This window comes from Chrysemys picta, chromosome 22, assembly GCF_011386835.1.
Source record: "Chrysemys picta bellii isolate R12L10 chromosome 22, ASM1138683v2, whole genome shotgun sequence".
Classification (NCBI taxonomy): Eukaryota; Metazoa; Chordata; order Testudines; family Emydidae; genus Chrysemys; species Chrysemys picta.
This window is the reverse complement of record NC_088812.1, coordinates 12,113,670-12,131,803: the sequence shown is the minus strand read 5'-3', so window position 1 is coordinate 12,131,803 and position 18,134 is coordinate 12,113,670. Positions and strand designations below refer to the sequence as shown.

Genomic DNA, 18,134 nt, shown 5'->3' with positions numbered 1-18,134 from the left:
AGTCCTGACACTCCCTATCCCCCTCTAACCACCGCACCCCACTGCCCCAGGGACCTGCAAATAGAACCCAGGAGTCCTGGCACCCCCCTCCCCCTCTAACCACCACACCCCACTGCCCCACCGACCTGCAAAGAGATCCCAGGAGTCCTGACACCCCCTATCCCCCTCTAACCACCACACTCCACTGCCCCACCGACCTGCAAAGAGAACCCAGGAGTCCTGACACTCCCTATCCCCCTCTAACCACTGCACCCCACTGCCCCAGGGACCTGCAAATAGAACCCAGGAGTCCTGGCACCCTCCTCCCCCTCTAAACCACCACACCCCACTGCCCCACCGACCTGCAAAGAGATCCCAGGAGTCCTGACACTTCCTATCCCCCTCTAACTACCACACTCCACTGCCCCACCGACCTGCAAAGAGAACCCAGGAGTCCTGACACCCCCTATCCCCCTCTAACCACCACACCCCACTGCCCCACCGACCTGCAAAGAGATCCCAGGAGTCCTGGTACCCCCCCCTCTAACCACCACACCCCACTGCCCCACCGACCTGCAAAGAGATCCCAGGAGTCCTGACACTCCCTATCCCCCTCTAACCACCGCACCCCACTGCCCCAGGGACCTGCAAATAGAACCCAGGAGTCCTGGTACCCCCCCCCTCTAACCACCACACCCTACTGTCCCACCGACCTGCAAATAGAACCCAGGAGTCCTGGGACCCCCCCCCCTCTAACCACCACACCCCACTGCCCCAGGGACCTGCAAATAGAACCCAGGAGTCCTGCCCCCCACACCTGCTCCCTAACCACCACACCCCACTTCCCTCCCAGAGCTGTCAACAGAACCCAGGGCTCCTGGCCCCACCCCTCCATAACCACTAGAGCCCGCTCCCCTTCCAGAGCGGTGGGGAGGGTGGAGAACCCAGCGGTCCTGCCCCCGTCTCCCCAGCTCCACAGAGAGAAGCTTGCCTCAGCTGTGTTTAAACTCCCTGCATGGCTGGCAGGGTGTTGGCTCCTTCCCCTGCCTGGGGGCTGGGTCCGTGCCCAGGAGCCGGGCTGGGGGCCTCATGCCGGGTTACACACACAGGGCAGCACAACATGGATGGAGCCTGGGGAAGGAGGGGGGCTGCTCTGGGGGGCTTTGGTGAATGGGACCCCCCCCCCCCCGCAGGACTTCAGTTCTGCTCCTGCCCCGCCCAGCCCAGCCAGACGCCTCCCTGGGGGCAGGGGCAGCTGGGTGGGTCCAGTCCCTGCAGAGCTGGCCTCACGTGCGCACACGCTCCATGCACACGCCTCCATCTCTCTTGCACACGCCTCCCCCCACCTCCGCCATCTCCGTTTCTGAGCCCCCTGCAGCTGCTGCCCCGGTGGTGGGTCTCCGCCCCGGGGTGGGGGGTGGGGGGACTGTTGTTTGGGGCACAGGCGGCTCTGGCAGTGACGCAGGCGGCCCTGCCCCAGACAAGACACAGGTTGGCGCTGCCAACCTGCCCTGCTCAGCCAGCCGTCTCTGAGCCGCAGCTCGAGGCCCCCGCTCCCCCCACGCCGCCGGGCCCATCACTGACAGCCAGACCCTCTCACATGCCAGGGAGTGGGGGGGTGCAGGGATCTGCCCCCCCTTAACCCTTCCAGTGCTGCTCCCCTTCCACACCCAACCAGAGGGCACTGGGCAGAGCCACGCCCTGCAGCCCCAGAGCAGGACATGGCATCCCCCACCCCCACTCTGACCCCTGGAGGGGGGGGCAGCTCGAAGGCCTGTCCAGCTCTCAGCCGAGGCTGCTGGTGACGCAGCCTCCCTAGCAAGACCCAGACGCTTGTGTCCAGTGGGGCCGCGGGGGGGGGCTACTGGTCAAACAGCAATCCCCCTCCCCCCCCCGCACACAGACTGCACTGAACCCAGCCCTGCAGAGGGGCTGAGCCGCTCCAGGCCCGTTCCCGATACAGCAGGACACTTCCCTCTCCAGCCATGCAGCAACCCCAGGACAGGGAGCTGAAGCTGTGGTGACCCCCCACCCCCCGACTCTGCCTGTGTCCAACAGGTGGGAGGGGAGGCTGCAAAGAGCCCCCCTTGCATGCCATGACCCCCCCGTCAGTCCCCTCTGCTGCACCCCCTCCCATCAGGGGCAGGGGCAGAGCGGGGTGTCCAGCTGCGAAGCGCCGGGGACGGGGATGTGGAGGAGCCGGGCTCAGGCGGGGCCCCAGGCTCATGGGGCCCCAGGGGGGGCTGCCTAGCTCCGGGCTATTAGAGATAATGGAGCGGGATCAGCCTAATGGGTCCTTCCCCCGGCAGGGAGCTGCCAGCCCAGCCCAGCCCACAGAGCCAGCCTGGAACAGCTGCTCCAGCCCCGTCCCCCATCTGCCTCTGTTCCCCCCCCCCCCCCGACCCATGGCTGTCCCACCCCCCAGACGCCTCCATCCTCAGTGCTCTGCTTCTGACTCACCCCCCAGCCCCACTGCAGGTCCAGGCCTCCCCGGACACCCCCCCCCAGCCCCACTGCAGGGCCCAGGCCTCCCCGGACACCCTCACAGCCCCTCTGCAGGGTCCAGGCCGCCCCAGACACCCTCCCCCCCAGCCCCACTGCAGGGCCCAGGCCTCCCCAGCCCCCCCCCCCAGCCCCACTGCAGGGTCCAGGCCTCCCCGGACACCCCCCCCAGCCCCTCTGCAGGGCCCAGGCCTTCCTGGACACCTCCCCAGCCCCTCTGCAGGGTCCAGGCCGCCCCCCACATACACCCCAGCCCCTTTGCAGGGTCCAGGCCTCTCCAGACACCCCCCCAGCCCCACTGCAGGGTCCAGGCCTCCCCGGACACCCTCCCAGCCCCACTGCAGGGTCCAGGCCGCCCCAGACACCCTCCCAGCCCCTCTGCAGGGTCCAGGCTGCCCCAGACACCCTCCCCCCCAGCCCCACTGCAGGGCCCAGGCCTCCCCGGACACCCCCCCAGCCCCTCTTCAGGGTCCAGGCCGCCCCCCACACACACCCCAAGCCCCTTTGCAGGGTCCAGGCCTCTCCAGACACCCCCCCAGCCCCACTGCAGGGTCCAGGCCTCCCCGGACACCCTCCCAACCCCACTGCAGGGTCCAGGCCTCCCCAGCCCCACTGCAGGTCCAGGCCTCCCCAGACACACCCCCCCCCAGCCCCACTGCAGGGCCCAGGCCTCCCCGGACACACACCCCCCAGCCCCTCTGCAGGGTCCAGGCTGCCCCAGACACACACCCCCAGCCCCTTTGCAGGGTCCAGGCCGCCCCACACACACACCCCCAGCCCCTCTGCAGGGTCCAGGCCTCCCCAGACACACCCCCCCCAGCCCCACTGCAGGGTCCAGGCCTCCCCAGCCCCACTGCAGGTCCAGGCCTCCCCAGACACCCCAGCCCCACTGCAGGGCCCAGGCCTCCCCGGACACACCCCCCCCAGCCCCTCTGCAGGGTCTAGGCCTCCCCAGACACCCTCCCAGCCCCACTGCAGGGTCCAGGCCGCCCCAGACACCCTCCCAGCCCCTCTGCAGGGTCCAGGCTGCCCCAGACACACACCCCCAGCCCCTTTGCAGGGTCCAGGCCGCCCCACACACACACACCCAGCCCCTCTGCAGGGTCCAGGCCTCCCCAGACACACACCCCCCAGCCCCACTGCAGGGTCCAGGCCGCCCCAGACACCCTCCCAGCCCCTCTGCAGGGTCCAGGCTGTCCCAGACACACACCCCCAGCCCCTTTGCAGGGTCCAGGCCGCCCCGGACACCCTCCCAGCCTCTCTGCAGGGTGCAGGCCGCCCCAGACGCGCCCCCCAGCCCCTTTGCAGGGTCCAGGCCTCCCCAGACACCCTCCCAGCCCCACTGCAGGGTCCAGGCTCTCCAGACACCCCCCCAGCCCCACTGCAGGGTGCAGCCCACTCAGCCCTGTGTGGCACGGGAGGGGACTTTGTCCTTGGCTGGGGGCTGCTGGGTCCCATCCACGCCTCTCTTGCCCCACGCGGCAGCTGCTTGGAGGCCAGTGCTCCACGCGCAGGAGGGGATGAGGTGCCGTCCTGGCTAAGGACCAAATTCTGGTCCCACCCCACAAGAGCCAATCAGTGTAGCCTTGCGCTATTAAAATTGGCATAATGGAGCAGACACTGGGCAGGGAGCCAGGATTCCTGGGTTCTATTTCCAGCTCTGCCACCGACCTAGTGTGTGACCTTGGTGACGTCCCTTCCCGCGCATCCTGTGTCTGTCTAGCCCGTGAGCAGCCTGGGGCAGGGACTGTCTCACTCCGCGTCTGTGCAGCTCCTGCTGGGGGCTGTGGATAATCACTATGGGCTGGGAACACAGACCCCCATCTTGCCCCCTTTAGCCCCGATCACCGACTCGCAATGTGTGTGTGTGTGTGGGGGGGGGCAGTGCCATGTGCCCTGAGCAATCCGGCAGCCCCATGTCTTGTCACGGACCCCCTCCCGTTCCTGGCTTCCTTCCCCCCACCTGTCTCATGCCCGCGACCCATGGGGCGGGGGAGGGAACAGCTTTTCATGTCCCAGTCTCTGCTGGGGAGGGAGAGGAGTTTTGGCGCCGCTCAGCGGGCTGCGCAGACAGACGATGCTGGGCTAATGGCCTTTAAATGGCCCCAGAGCGCAAGACTGGTTTCTTCCTGACGAGCATTTCCCTGCCCGGCCGTGGTCACTGGGCTGTGTCCCCTCCCCCACAGCTGAAGATTGATCGGGGGGGGGGGGAAGCGCGGCAGCTTACGGGAAGCGCAGACTGTTTTGTGTCTGTGCCCAGGGACCTCGAGGCCTCGTGAAAAGGAGGGTGAGGGAGACGTCCGCCGGCGGCGTTGGATTTCCAGTCTCGGCTGCAGCCCGACCCACGTGGGGAGAGGAGGGGCTCCTTGGCGAGGCAGCTGCTGGCTTGAACCCCGCTTCTGAAGGACAAGGCTGTGCTTTGGAGGTAGCCAGAGAGAGCTCAGCTCAAAGGGATTCCTGGGGAAACTGAGCCGGGCGGACGGGGCTCTTGGCCCCATTGGGGTAAATCTGGTGCGATCTCTGGTCTCACCCCGGCTTCATGCTAGGACCAGAGCACCATGGGATATGGCTGGATAGATAGAGGGGGTATATCGGGATAGATAAATAGATCGAAAAATTGGAGAGAGTCCAGCAGAGGGCAACGAAAATGATCAGGGGTCTGGAGCACATGACTTATGAGGAGAGGCTGAGGGAACTGGGGTTATTCAGTCTGCAGAAGAGAAGAGTGAGGGGGGATTTGATAGCTACTTTCAACTACCTGAAAGGGGGTTCCAAAGAGGATGGAGCTCGGCTGTTCTCAGTGGTGGCAGGTGACAGAACAAGGAGCAATGGTCTCAAGTTGCAGTGGGGGGGGTCTAGGTTGGATATCAGGAAACACTATTTCACTAGGAGGGTGGTGAAACACTGGAATGCGTTACCTAGGGAGGTGGTGGAATCTCCATCCTTAGAGGTTTTTAAGGCCCGGCTTGACAAAGCCCTGGCTGGGATGATTTAGTTGGGATTGGTCCTGCTTTGATCAGGGGGTTGGACTAGATACCTCCTGAGGTCTCTTCCAACCCTGATATTCTATGATTCTATAGAGGGGGTGTATGGGGATGGGTAGATGGATCGATAGACAGAGGGAGTGCATGGGGATAGATAGAGGGGGTGTACAGGAACAGATAGACGGGGGTGTGGGGATGGATGGATAAAGGGGGTGTACAGGAACAGATAGACGGGGGGTGTGGGGATGAGTGGATAGAGGGGGTGTACAGGAACAGATAGACAGGGGTGTGGGGATGGATGGATAGAGGGGGTGTACAGGAACAGATAGACGGGGTGTGGGGATGGATGGATGGGGGGGTGTACAGGAACAGATAGATGATGGGGTGTGGGGATGGATGGATAGAGGGGGTGTACAGGAACAGATAGACGGGGGTGTGGGGATGGATGGATAGAGGGGGTGTACAGGAACAGGTAGACGGGGGTGTGAGGATGGGTGGATAGAGGGGGTGTACAGGAACGGGTAGATGATGGGGTGTGGGGATGGGTGGATAGAGGGGGTGTACAGGAACAGATAGACGGGGGTGTGGGGATGGATGGATAGAGGGGGTGTACAGGAACGGGTAGATGATGGGGTGGATGGGGATGGATGGATAGAGGGGGTGTACAGGAACAGATAGACGGTGTGTGGGGATGGATAGATAGAGGGGGTGTACAGGAACAGATAGATGGGGGTGTGGGGATGGATGGATAGAGGGGGTGTACAGGAACAGATAGACGGGGTACGGGGATGGATGGATAGAGGGGGTGTACAGGAACAGGTAGAGGATGGGGTGGATGGGGACGGATGGATAGAGGGGGTGTACAGGAACAGATAGACGGGGGTGTGAGGATGGATGGATAGAGGGGGTGTACAGGAACAGGTAGACGGGGTGTGAGGATGGGTGGATAGAGGGGGTGTACAGGAACAGGTAGACGGGGTGTGGGGATGGATGGATAGAGGGGGTGTACAGGAACAGATAGACGGGGGTGTGGGGATGGATGGATAGAGGGGGTGTACAGGAACAGGTAGACGGGGGTGTGAGGATGGGTGGATAGAGGGGGTGTACAGGAACAGATAGACTGGGTGTGGGGATGGATGGATAGGGGGTATATAGGAACAGGTAGATGATGGGGTGGATGGGGATGGATGGATAGAGGGGGTGTACAGGAACAGATAGACGGGGTGTGGGGATGGATGGATAGAGGGGGTGTACAGGAACAGATAGATGGGGGTGTGGGGATGGATGGATAGAGGGGGTGTACAGGAACAGGTAGACGGGGTGTGGGGATGGATGGATAGAGGGGGTGTACAGGAACAGGTAGACGGGGTGTGGGGATGGATGGATAGAGGGGGTGTACAGGAACAGGTAGAGGATGGGGTGGATGGGGACGGATGGATAGAGGGGGTGTACAGGAACAGGTAGAGGATGGGGTGGATGGGGACGGATGGATAGAGGGGGTGTACAGGAACAGGTAGAGGATGGGGTGGATGGGGACGGATGGATAGAGGGGGTGTACAGGAACAGGTAGAGGATGGGGTGGATGGGGACGGATGGATAGAGGGGGTGTACAGGAACAGGTAGAGGATGGGGTGGATGGGGATGGGTGAATGGATAAATCAATATTTTTAAATCTGCCTCAGTGATTTGGGCTCCCAGTTCTCAGGCAACTAGGAACAATCTCAGCCATGTTCATTTCTCTCTTCACTATTTACAAGAGCCAAATTCTGCCCCCTGCCGGGTGGTGACTCCATCACACACTCCACAGCCCCTTGTCTCCCCCACAGTCTAAACCAACAGCCCGAGCCCAAGGCCCGTGGGTCCGATGGAAGAACCCTCGTTAACTGCAGTGGCCTTTGGATCAGCCCCAGACACGACCCGCGTCCTTTCCTGTGGGGCCCTGGCACCACACTGGTCCTTAGGCATTCCTGGGGCAGCCCCCTGGGCACTGGAGTCACAATCGAGCCCCACGTGGGGCCAGGCCAGGCAGCAGCTCCCCCCACGCCCCAACCGTGATCCAGGGCCCTCAGTCCAGGGGCCATTCAGGTCTGGGTAATGAGGGGGCCAGTCAGTGCTGACGAGCTATGCTGAGAACCAGCGAACTCGCTGCATGGGGGGGGGGGTCTCTGAGGAGGCCAGTCACTGCCCCTGGCAGGATTCGAATTGGCCACCTCCAGGCAAAAGGCTCCATAACCCCATTCCAGGGGGCCCAGGCCCATTGGGTGTCCTAGCCCTGCAGTATCAGCTTCCCACCCCATGGCTTTGTCTTCCCTTCACGCCATTCTCCCCGCCGCCCCCTTCACTCGGGTGGGGCCACCTGCCATGGGAACCAAGTGACCCCCCTTCCCTGGCAGCACCGGGGTGGAGGCTGCGAGCCCCACAGCTAGAGTAGTGCAGATGGGGTTGGGGAGGGGGACCCCTTTGGGGCCACAGATACAGGGGGCCTATGCCTGATGGCCTGCATGGGGACCCCCTCACCCCACAGTGCAGCACAAACCCCAGCAGACTTGGCCTCAGAGCCAGGGGGCCACTGGTTAAAATCCAACACCCCCACCAAGCGGGGAACATGCTGCACCCCAGAAGGAGCTGCATTTCCCTGGTGCAAAGGGCTTGGGGCGCTCCTGGTGGGGGGAACCACAGAGAGCTGCTATCAGCTCTCAAGGCACCCTGCACTCTTCAGGGAGGAGAAATCAGCCCCCAAGTTCACCCCAGTGACCCTGCGACAATGGGCTGAGCTGTGCCCCCCTCCCCCCCCGGCTGAAATTCCATACAGGAAAATGCTGCCCGGGTTCCACCGCCAGAGAATCCCCTGGGGGCAGATCAGAGCTGAGTGCGCGGCGCCGGTGCCAGGAACGGCTCCATCAAGCCCCCCGGATCGATGGCCCTGGCAGCTGTCCCTCCCGGGGGCTCCGGCCCCCTCCAGCCATCGCCTTACCTAGTCGGCCTGCTGGGTACCTGCTCGTCCTCCCAAGGAGCGGGGATGGGCAGCCGGTGCTGGGGCTGCAGGTGCCTGGTTGGGAGCCTGCCGAATACCTCCCGGGTGCTGACGGAGCAGCCGAGGGTCCCCATCGCCTTCCCAGTACGGCACTGGGGCCGTGGAGGCACCGTCTCTCTCTAGCACTGAGGCTCTGATCACTCAGCACCATTAAAACACCCTCCACCGCACAACAAACCTCGGCTCCAGCCCGTCCATCCTGCTCCCTCTGTTCCCCCGGCCCCACTTGCTGGATCCTTCTTCCTGTCCTAGAGTGTTAAACAGCTGCCACGCCCCACCCCAGCAGTGACTGCATCGCAGTGCTGGATGTGGGGATGGGGTCTATGTAATGTTTGCTGGGCACCATGAGGTCCCAGCCGGGGTGGGGCCATCGACTGTCAGGGAGGGAGGACAGGCCCCCAGCTCCTGCTCCAGGGTGACTGGGTGTCAACAGGTGTGGGGGGAGGCATTTGCCCTGCCCCTGCAGTGCATGTGGGGGAGGGACTCCCTGCTGTCCCCTTCCCCCACCCGCACTGAGGTCTCCAGGACCTTGCCTCCTCACCCAGCCGTTTTGGGGGTGAAGCAGCCCAAAGAAGGGGCCCTGCAGGACACGACCTTCAGCCAGCTGCGAAGGAAGAAACGCTGCAAGCGGCATCCTAGGCCTCGGCAGTGATTGCACCTCGTTCCTCCAGGCACCCGAGCGCCCGCCCAGGGAGCGAGGCTGCCAGGGAACCGGGATTCGCTTGCAACAGGGACTGTCCAGCATCTTTCTAGAACAGTGAATCTGAGTGACAGTGCAGGGAAGGGCCCTGCCAGCATCCCAAACAGCTCTATGGGCGGTGCCCCTCCGTCCAGACCCACAGCCCCCTGCTATTCCCACCCACTGGGGGGCTCTAAACCCCCCTACAAGCTGCTCCCTCCCAGTGTAGGTCTTGGCCATCCACCCCAACCCTGCTACCAGGGCCCGTTCTGCCCTTGGCCAGAGCTGGGGCTGGTCTGCAGCATCTGCTTCCCCCCCAGGCAGCTTGCAGAGGCGGCGCTCGGACCCCTCCTATGCCCCCCTCGAGCAGAGAAGAAATCCAGGCCCCCTGCCAGAGAGAAAGCAAAACCTGGGGGGAAAGGGGCCACCCCACCCCAGTGACTGGCTAGTGTGGCCTGTTACCACCACCCGCTGGGCCATTCTCCTCGGGGAGCGGCAGAGTCCAAGCTGAAATGTCTCTGGGGCAGGCATTTCTACCCCCCGAGGTGGGGCTGCTCCACGGGGCTCACAGAGGGGAGCCAGCCCCTACACACGGGGAGCAGACAGGCTGAGGAACACGCTGCCATTTGCACACCCAGGAGCCGTGACAGCATCTTAGCAGGACATTTAAACTACCGGGAGAGGGGCCTGTGCTTGCACCAGTAGGCCTGAGCCCATCCCAGCCTCCCCTTGTCTCTCCCCAGCCCGCTGCCCTTTCGGGCCAGGAGCTGGCACCCTACCAGCCGTCTGGTGCTGGGGGAGGCGGATGCCGGGGGCTGTTTGGAGGGAAGCCAGCCCAGCGATGGGGCTGATGGAAAAGCAGGAGGGGCGGGCAGGCCCTATCCAAACCTAACTGTGGAGCCAGCCCTCACCCACAGGCTGCTGCTTTAATGCCCAGCCTGGCCCTCCCCACCCCTCACAGCTCCCCACTCAGAGGGGGAACCGAGGCACAAAGTCCTGGCCAAGCTCTCAGTGCATGGGGGACAGCTCGAACCCTGGGTCTTGTAGATAAATCTCTGCATTGAGCATCTTCACCTAACTTTCATAGGACTTTGTATTATGCCTCTATTTCCCTACAACTTTGTACCAGAGCCTTATATAGAAAACTTTGTATCAAGTCTTGGTATAATGTTAAAAAAAGTGTCTTTTTATTTATTTACTAGAACTGGAAGGGACCTTGAAAGGTCATTGAGTCAGGCCCCTGCCTTCACTAGCAGGACCCATTTTTTGCCCCAGATCGCTAAATGGCCCCCTCAAGGATTGAACTCACAACCCTGGGTTTAGCAGGGCAATGGTCAAACCACTGAGCCATGGTGCTCCCCCCCCCCACTGTTTTTGCTAGGAGTAGAATAAGATCTCTCTCCCCCCACCCCCACCCTCACCCTTAATCAATTGCCCTGTTGAATGACCACGGTCTGGATGAGGACGGCAGCACCTCCAGCCAGCTGCACCCCTTGGAGAGGGGACGGGAGCCAAACACATGGCCAGTGGGCTCACTGAAGCAGAGCAGACCCATTGTCGGCCTTGGGGGTTAGGAGCGAGCCCCTGCTTTTGGGAACCCCCTTCGCAGTATGGGGACAACCCCCAGAGGGAAGTAGCACAAAGGACCAACAGACACAGACTTTGAAGCTGAGGGTGTGTGTAATATATCTCCTATGCATAGGATTGATATGTGTATTATCAATATGGCACTTTGCCTTATTCCCTGAAAAGAGCCGGGGCAGTACTTTCAGTACAACAGTCTGGCCTCTGCAAGGACAGGCCCTGGCCTCACAGCCTGGAGCACCGCATGGCCCAGTGTCTGAGCCACAGGGGAGTGGCTATAGCACAGGCTAGGGGCCCAGGACAGCCCTGTTTGGGTTCTGCTCCTGGCAAGAGCCTTTTCCCTGTCGGCCTCCACTGGCCCCAGGAAGGGTGCTCCCACAGGAGCAGTTATGGGGCAGGGAGGGGCCTAGTGAGTGGCTGGAGCCCAGGGCTCCATTATCCCCATCTGGCTCCCTCCAGGACAAGGTGACCGAGAGCCCTGGAGAGAGCTGGGAGGGGGGGGGGGGAAGAAGAGGGGCATTAACACAGCAGTGGGAGACTGCTCTGGACTATCTGCACCCCATAGGCCTAGGCCCCTAGCTGGAGTGCAGCCATTGCTGCAGAGAACAGGAGCAGGACGCCTGGGTTCCCTTGCCAGGCTGTACAAGGCAGCAGCCTGGGCCTGGTTCCTTTGAGCAGAACAGGCAGCCGCACACTAGAGACTGTACAAGGGCAGTCAGCTTCTGCCCCCGCCCGGCCTGCTGGGAGGAGCTGGGGGCTCCCAGGGCCCAGGCACGCGGCTGTTTGCCCCATGCATGGCAGGGCCTGGCCACCCCAGTCTGGAACGAAGTTCTCCCCCTTGCCTGCGTGGCAGGCCGGGCCAGTAGGGAGCAGCTTGGACTGGGCTGTGGTGGGGACAGGTCCCAGTCTCACCCCCCGCTGTACTGAGCCAGGCAGAGCTGCTGCAAGGGGGATCCCCATCTTCCCCCCCCCAAACAGCACACCGGGGTCTCCGTGCCAACAGGAGGCCGTGACCGAGAGCCCGACATGGCAGATGAATTAGTGTCTCTGGGAGATGCAGGAAGCAGCTACAGCAAGTGCACGGTTGCCATAACAACCCTGGTTCTGCCCCCCTCAGCGGGGGGCCATCACATGCCAAGTGGCTCCAGTGAATGGCTGAAGCGTGACGGGGCACTGCTGGGACTGAGGTGGCTTTGTCACGGGCTGAGGACTCTGGGGGTCCCAGGCCACAGCGCTTGGCTTGGCAAGGAGCAGAGAACAGCCCCCCCCCCCCTTCCATTCAGTAGCTGGTCCTCACTGAGGCTACCCTGGCCCATCCCGAGGTGCCCCCCCAGTACATGGCTCCATCTGTTCCATAGGCGAGTAAACGAGACGGCCCGAGTAGGAAGAGCACTTTTAATGGCTACAGGACAGTGGAGAGTTTTACAGGAACAGAGAAAACAGAACTGAAGTGACAGCACAGGGAAGAGACGAGGCAAGTTAATACTCTTCTCCTTCGTCCTCGCCCTCAACGCTATCCGCCCCCACCTCTTCGTAATCCTTCTCTAGGGCAGCCATGTCCTCCCGCGCCTCCGAGAACTCGCCTTCCTCCATCCCCTCCCCTACGTACCAGTGAACAAAGGCACGCTTGGCATACATCAGGTCAAACTTGTGGTCCAGACGAGCCCAGGCCTCGGCAACAGCTGTGGTGTTGCTCAACATGCACACAGCCCGCTGCACCTTGGCCAGGTCACCGCCAGGAACCACAGTGGGAGGCTGGTAATTGATACCAACCTTGAAGCCAGTTGGGCACCAGTCCACAAACTGGATGCTACGCTTGGTTTTGATGGTGGCAATAGCAGCATTGACATCTTTGGGAACCACGTCCCCACGGTACAACAGGCAGCAGGCCATGTATTTCCCGTGGCGAGGGTCACATTTCACCATCTGGTTGGCTGGCTCAAAGCAAGCGTTTGTGATCTCTGCTACAGTCAGCTGCTCATGGTAAGCTTTCTCAGCAGAGATGACTGGGGCATAGGTGGCCAGAGGGAAGTGGATACGGGGATAGGGCACCAAGTTGGTCTGGAACTCGGTCAGATCTACATTCAGGGCACCATCGAATCGGAGGGAGGCGGTGATGGAGGACACGATCTGGCTAATAAGGCGGTTCAGGTTGGTGTAGGTGGGGCGCTCGATGTCCAGGTTCCTTCGGCAGATGTCATAGATGGCCTCGTTGTCTACCATGAAGGCACAGTCCGAGTGCTCCAGGGTGGTGTGGGTGGTCAGGATGGAGTTGTAGGGCTCCACCACTGCGGTGGAGACCTGAGGAGCAGGGTAGATGGAGAACTCCAGCTTGGACTTCTTGCCATAGTCAACGGACAGACGCTCCATCAGCAGGGAGGTGAACCCAGAACCAGTGCCACCTCCAAAGCTGTGGAAGACCAGGAAGCCCTGGAGACCTGTGCACTGGTCGGCCTGTTAGAGGGGAAAAAAGTTACAAGCTGCCTCTGGAAAATGCACGGAACTCCTGGTCACACAAACCCAGGCCATCTTTGCCAGCCCTGCTCTTTGATCGCAGAATTACAGTTTGGGAAACAGAGACTAAGGGCTGGTCCACACACGGCAGGCAGGCTCCCCCATTGACTCCCCTACTCCTCTCGCAGAGCAGGATTACCTGTGTCGATGGTGAGCACTTCTGGGATCGATTTATTGCATCTAAACAAGATGTGATAAATTGATCCCAGAAGATTGATGGCTTGCCGCTGAACCAGCAGGTAAGTATAGACGTACCCACAGGTACTGCAAAGCCAAACAGCCAGGACAGAAGTATCTGCCCCTGGCAAGCCTTTTGGCCACAAGACTGACAGCTGGTCCCCCGCCTTGCCAGTTCACTGGCTCCTAACCTTACCTCCTGGAAGAGGCAGTGGGTTCAGGGCTCAGACCTCCGCAAGGAGCCCACAGCGATGTCTCACCGCTCTAGAGACAGCAGCTCTTCAGAGCCGAGTCTTTCACACCCAACCGCCTATTACCCTTGATTCTCTGCCTGGGGAAGAGGGTGGAGATGGAGGTAGTTTCCCTCCAGCGTCACAGTGGCAGATGGCTCCCCACAAGGAAGTGGGGCAGGGCAGGCAGCTGTTAGGGAGTTTGAGAACTAGCCAGGCTGAAACCAAGCCAGGTGAATAAGCCTGTCTGCTCCTTTCATGCCCTGTCCCATGGGGGGGGGGGGGGGGGGGGGCAGACTGTTCCAACCCTGCATTAAATCCAAAACTACCAATACCTGCGAGATGTGGGTGCAGACACCCCACCCCCCCTCACACCCCAAAACCCTCCCATCAGGGAGATCCAAGACGGGATAGTCACTGTACCAAACGGCTCATCTACGCTAGACAAGTGAGGCAAAGCTCTTTACACACCCGCTGACCCAATCTGGGAATGCAGAGATGCCTTTTCACCACCGCTTTCCAGAGTGCGCTCCTAACAAGACCGCCTGCTCCAGCGTGGACTGGTACCTCCCCGACACAGACTGGGTCTGGGGCCAATGCAAGTCCACATCCCTCCCTTCGCCAGCACACTCACTGCACTCCATTACCCTAGCTATCCTGGACCACAGGAGCTCAGCGCCTCCCTGCTCCGCTGTTGAACAGGGGAGACGGGTTCGCTCTTGTCCGGAACAGGAGATGTTCGCTAGGGAGCCAATTCCGGCAGAACAGGGGTCGGCACAAACAACTGTCAGCGCCGTTCTCCTGCCGAGACTGGTGCCCCAGACAGTGCTGTGGGCACGCCCCAGATCAGCCTCGCTGGCGAGAGACTCACTCACCAGCTTGCGGATCCTGTCGAGAACCAGGTCGATGATTTCTTTCCCAATGGTGTAGTGCCCACGGGCATAGTTGTTGGCAGCATCTTCCTTGCCGGTGATGAGCTGCTCGGGGTGGAAGAGCTGGCGGTAGGTCCCGGTGCGCACTTCATCTGGGGAGAGGAAAGGCAGAGAGTTTGTCTCCCCGCCGTCCATGCACAGCAGCTGTCTGCTATAGGCACGTGAGTTACAAGGGAGCCCAGAAAGCAGGCAGATGATGGCTTCGCGTACTCACCTATGACCGTTGGCTCCAAGTCCACAAAGACGGCTCTGGGGACGTGCTTGCCAGCACCCGTCTCACTGAAGAAGGTGTTGAAGGAGTCGTCTCCTCCGCCGATGGTCTTGTCGCTGGGCATCTGGCCATCCGGCTGGATCCCATGTTCCAGGCAGTAGAGCTCCCAGCAGGCATTGCCGATCTGGACACCAGCCTGGCCGACGTGGATAGAGATGCACTCACGCTGCAGGGAGAAAGGGACATTAACAGCCTGGCTGGAGGTCGTTTTGCACCCAGTGTCACCAGCTGATCATGGGGCATGATGGTGGGAGATTAGATTTATGAATGAGCCACGTGACCTGCAGTGCAAACACCTCCAGGAGACCGTCTCTAGGCCAGAGAGGAGCCATGAGGAACCCAGCAGGAAGGGAGCTGGCCCTGACACCCAAGTACCATTCCCCCAGGTGGGAAGAATATGCCATGATTGTTAAGGAACCGTTTCTTTAGCCAAGGCATCTACCAGATCACACAAGGCTCCCGAACCAGGCCAGACAAGGTTTTTTCCTTGACCACAGCAGCAGAGAAGCCACATTACAGGCTGGCTGGGCCGTCAAAGCAGCTCTGGCTTGCAGGGTCAAAGCAGACTTGAACCGATGTCAGACATGTGACGAGGCAGCACGTTCTCAGCGGCAGCCTAGTAACCGAACTGTTGCTTCTGACGGGGTCCCGCGAGTTTCTATCCTGGCAGGCTAGCCTCCAGCGCCAGGGAACATTCCTGACGGGCCCCATGGAAACATGCAAATTCCCCCTTTCAGTCCCTGATCCACGGTCCCCCAGCGATTGTGTAACCCTCACTGAGCTAATTCAACCTCCGCTTCAGGCCGATTCTTTCAATAGAAGGCCCTTTTTCCCCTTTAAGCCAGATTAAACCAGCAAGCTCCAGCCATCTGACTCACGGAAAAACACGCCCGATAAGCAGCCGCAAGAGCTGTAATTTGAAGGGCTGTGGTCAGCCGTTTTTAACCCCGTAGGGGAGGCGAGTCTAGCGAGAGCACAGCCAGCTGCAAGGTCTGGAAAACAGCGTCTCATTTCTTAAGGAGAGGTTACAGTGGCCAGAAATCCCAGCCGAAGCGGAGATCTGGCTGCCCCCCAGAGAAGCCCAGGGACTGAACTTGTAGGAGCCGGAAACGTTCCACAAGCATCTCAGAAAGATTTGGAACGTTGTCTCTAAAAGTGTTTCCTCTCCATAGTCGCCAGCGCAGGGCTTCTGCGGCGCTAACGTATTACGGCCTGGCTCCCAGTTCTGGTAACACAGCACAAACCCTGACCCTCCTCCCCAGCAGGGGTAGGACATTCTTCTCCTCCTCCTCACAAAGGGGAAACTGAGGCACCCAGAAGAGCTGGCAAAGGTCAGGTTGCAATTTCTGGTTGGAGGCCACGGAACATTGCCCCTCAGTTCATTTTACATGTCGATTGCCCTAAATGCCCTTTGAAAATGAAGTCATCACTAGCCCTGCGAAGCGCTGACTAACCCATTGTTCTCCTGGTGAGGATTACTCATCCCCCGACTCCAAGCTAGCAAGCGCAGGTGAGTCAGGGCTGCACGCAAATGCGAGGTGCAGGGCCCGGAAGCCTGTGCGTGGCCACACGGGCAGATCCCCGGGGCGCAGAACCAGTATGAAGCCCTGGCCTCCCATGCATGTGGGGGGAGATTTGCATGCTCCTATTTGAAACCTGAATCTTGTACCCGGTTTGGCTTGGGACCAGCCTAATCCCTCTCCAGCCAGCGTCACTTCCTCCTTCCAGTCGGGCTGTGAACCGCCCCTCCTACCTCACCTTGCCCAAGCCCTGGTTCACCTCTCTGCTTCCGTGGCATCTTTCCAGCCCCGTCCCACTGCGCCCGACCCGAGTCACCTGCAGCTGCGGATGCCGCGTCGGTTCACACGGCACCAGCTTCCTCCCCTTCGGAGCCGCAGGGCCCACGTCTCCGGACAGTCAGGCTCTGGGCCCAGCAGGGAGCGGTCGGACTCCTGGGTCCCATGCCCCAGTGTGGCTGCAGCAGCGGATTCCCAGGCCAGCGGGGCCCGGATCTCATTACCCCGACTGTAGCTGGGGGGGGGGGGCGGTCCCCCATCACTGTAAAGCGCCCCCCCCCCCCCCATGAAATACGCGCCAGGCGTTATACCCGCCTGCCCACAATGCCCCGACCCAGGGCGCGCCTGGCGGCATCGCCCCCAGCCCGGCCCGGGGCAGTGAGCTCCGGGTCACATGCGAGCCTGGCCGGTCCCGGGGAACTCCCGCCCGCACGAGCTCCCCCCGCGGCCCTGCCCCCCCCCCGGGAAAACCCACGCACGGGGCCTATCCGAGCCGGCCACAGGGCAGAGATCTGCCCCCCCCCACCCCGAGCGAGCTTCCGCCTCCGGCCGAGCCCGGCCCGCCCCCACGCCCCGCCCCGCGTGGCGCAGCAAGGAGCCCAGGGCGCGGCCCGGGGATGCTCCGGGCCCCGCGGCACGTGGGGGCCGCCCAAGGTCACGGGGCGCCCCGGGTCTCCGCCGGGCACAGCCGGGGCGAGGCGCCCTGCGCGCAGCGGGGCTGGGGCCGGGAACGGCGAGTGCGTGGGGACGGCCCACGCGTGCCCGGGGGATCGCTACAGCCGCTGCCCGGTGCCCCCCCCCCCCCCCGGCATGCCGAGCTACGGCTGCACCAGCCCGCCCCCTCCCCCACACAATGCCCCCCCCAGCTCCCTCCCAAGTGCGCACGGTCCCGGGCGGAAAGCTCGCCGGGGTGGGGTCCCGAACCCGGGCCGCGAACTCACCATGGCGGTAGCGGGGCAGCGGCGTCTCTCACTATCCGACCCTTTAGGGAGTCTCCAGTGAGAAGAACTTTGGGCTGCCCCCCGGGCGGGGCCTTATATACCCGAGGGGGCGGGGCGAAGGCGAAGGGGCGGGGCGTTGTGCCCGAGGGCCGGGGAGGTAGGGTGTGTCCCTCCTCGACGCCACGCCCCTCGCCTAAACCCCGCCCCCGATGTGTCCTGATTGGCAGGTTCGAAAGTTTGAACTCGCACGCAGTGGGTGACGGACGCAGAGTGGAATGTGGAGGGGGAGGGAGGCCTGGGGGTGGGGGATGGGATTGGGGAGGCACGGGGTGGCAGAGATGGGAACCATGAGGGGTGGCAGCGATGGGGGATGGGCTGGGGAGGCATGGGGGTGGGGGATGGGATGGGGGAGACATGGGGAGTGGGGGATGGGTTGGGGAGACACGAAGGGAGGGATGGGCTGAGGGAGACATTGGGGGTGCGGGATGGGCTGGGGGACACGGGGCGTGGG

The 18,134-nt window shown here is 62.1% G+C and overlaps 1 protein-coding gene across 1 annotated transcript; it reads right to left on the bottom strand.

The window, feature by feature from the left end:
- Nucleotides 1-12,143: 12,143 nt before the first annotated feature.
- On the bottom strand, nucleotides 12,144-17,777 carry TUBA1C (tubulin alpha 1c). The gene is made up of 4 exons (XM_065575823.1): nucleotides 17,624-17,777; nucleotides 14,830-15,052; nucleotides 14,559-14,707; nucleotides 12,144-13,216 (listed from the first exon to the last, which is right to left on the bottom strand). The coding sequence occupies exons 1-4, from the start codon at nucleotides 17,624-17,626 to the stop codon at nucleotides 12,242-12,244; spliced, it is 1,350 nt and encodes a 449-aa protein (XP_065431895.1). The 5' UTR covers nucleotides 17,627-17,777; the 3' UTR covers nucleotides 12,144-12,241.
- Nucleotides 17,778-18,134: the final 357 nt, after the last annotated feature.

Coding starts and splice junctions, on each gene's coding strand:
- TUBA1C (XM_065575823.1), bottom strand. Junction 14,708..14,829: donor CTTGGAGCCAACGGTCATAG/GTGAGTACGCGA, acceptor TCCTCTCCCCAG/ATGAAGTGCGCACCGGGACC. Junction 13,217..14,558: donor TCGACAGGATCCGCAAGCTG/GTGAGTGAGTCT, acceptor CCCCTCTAACAG/GCCGACCAGTGCACAGGTCT.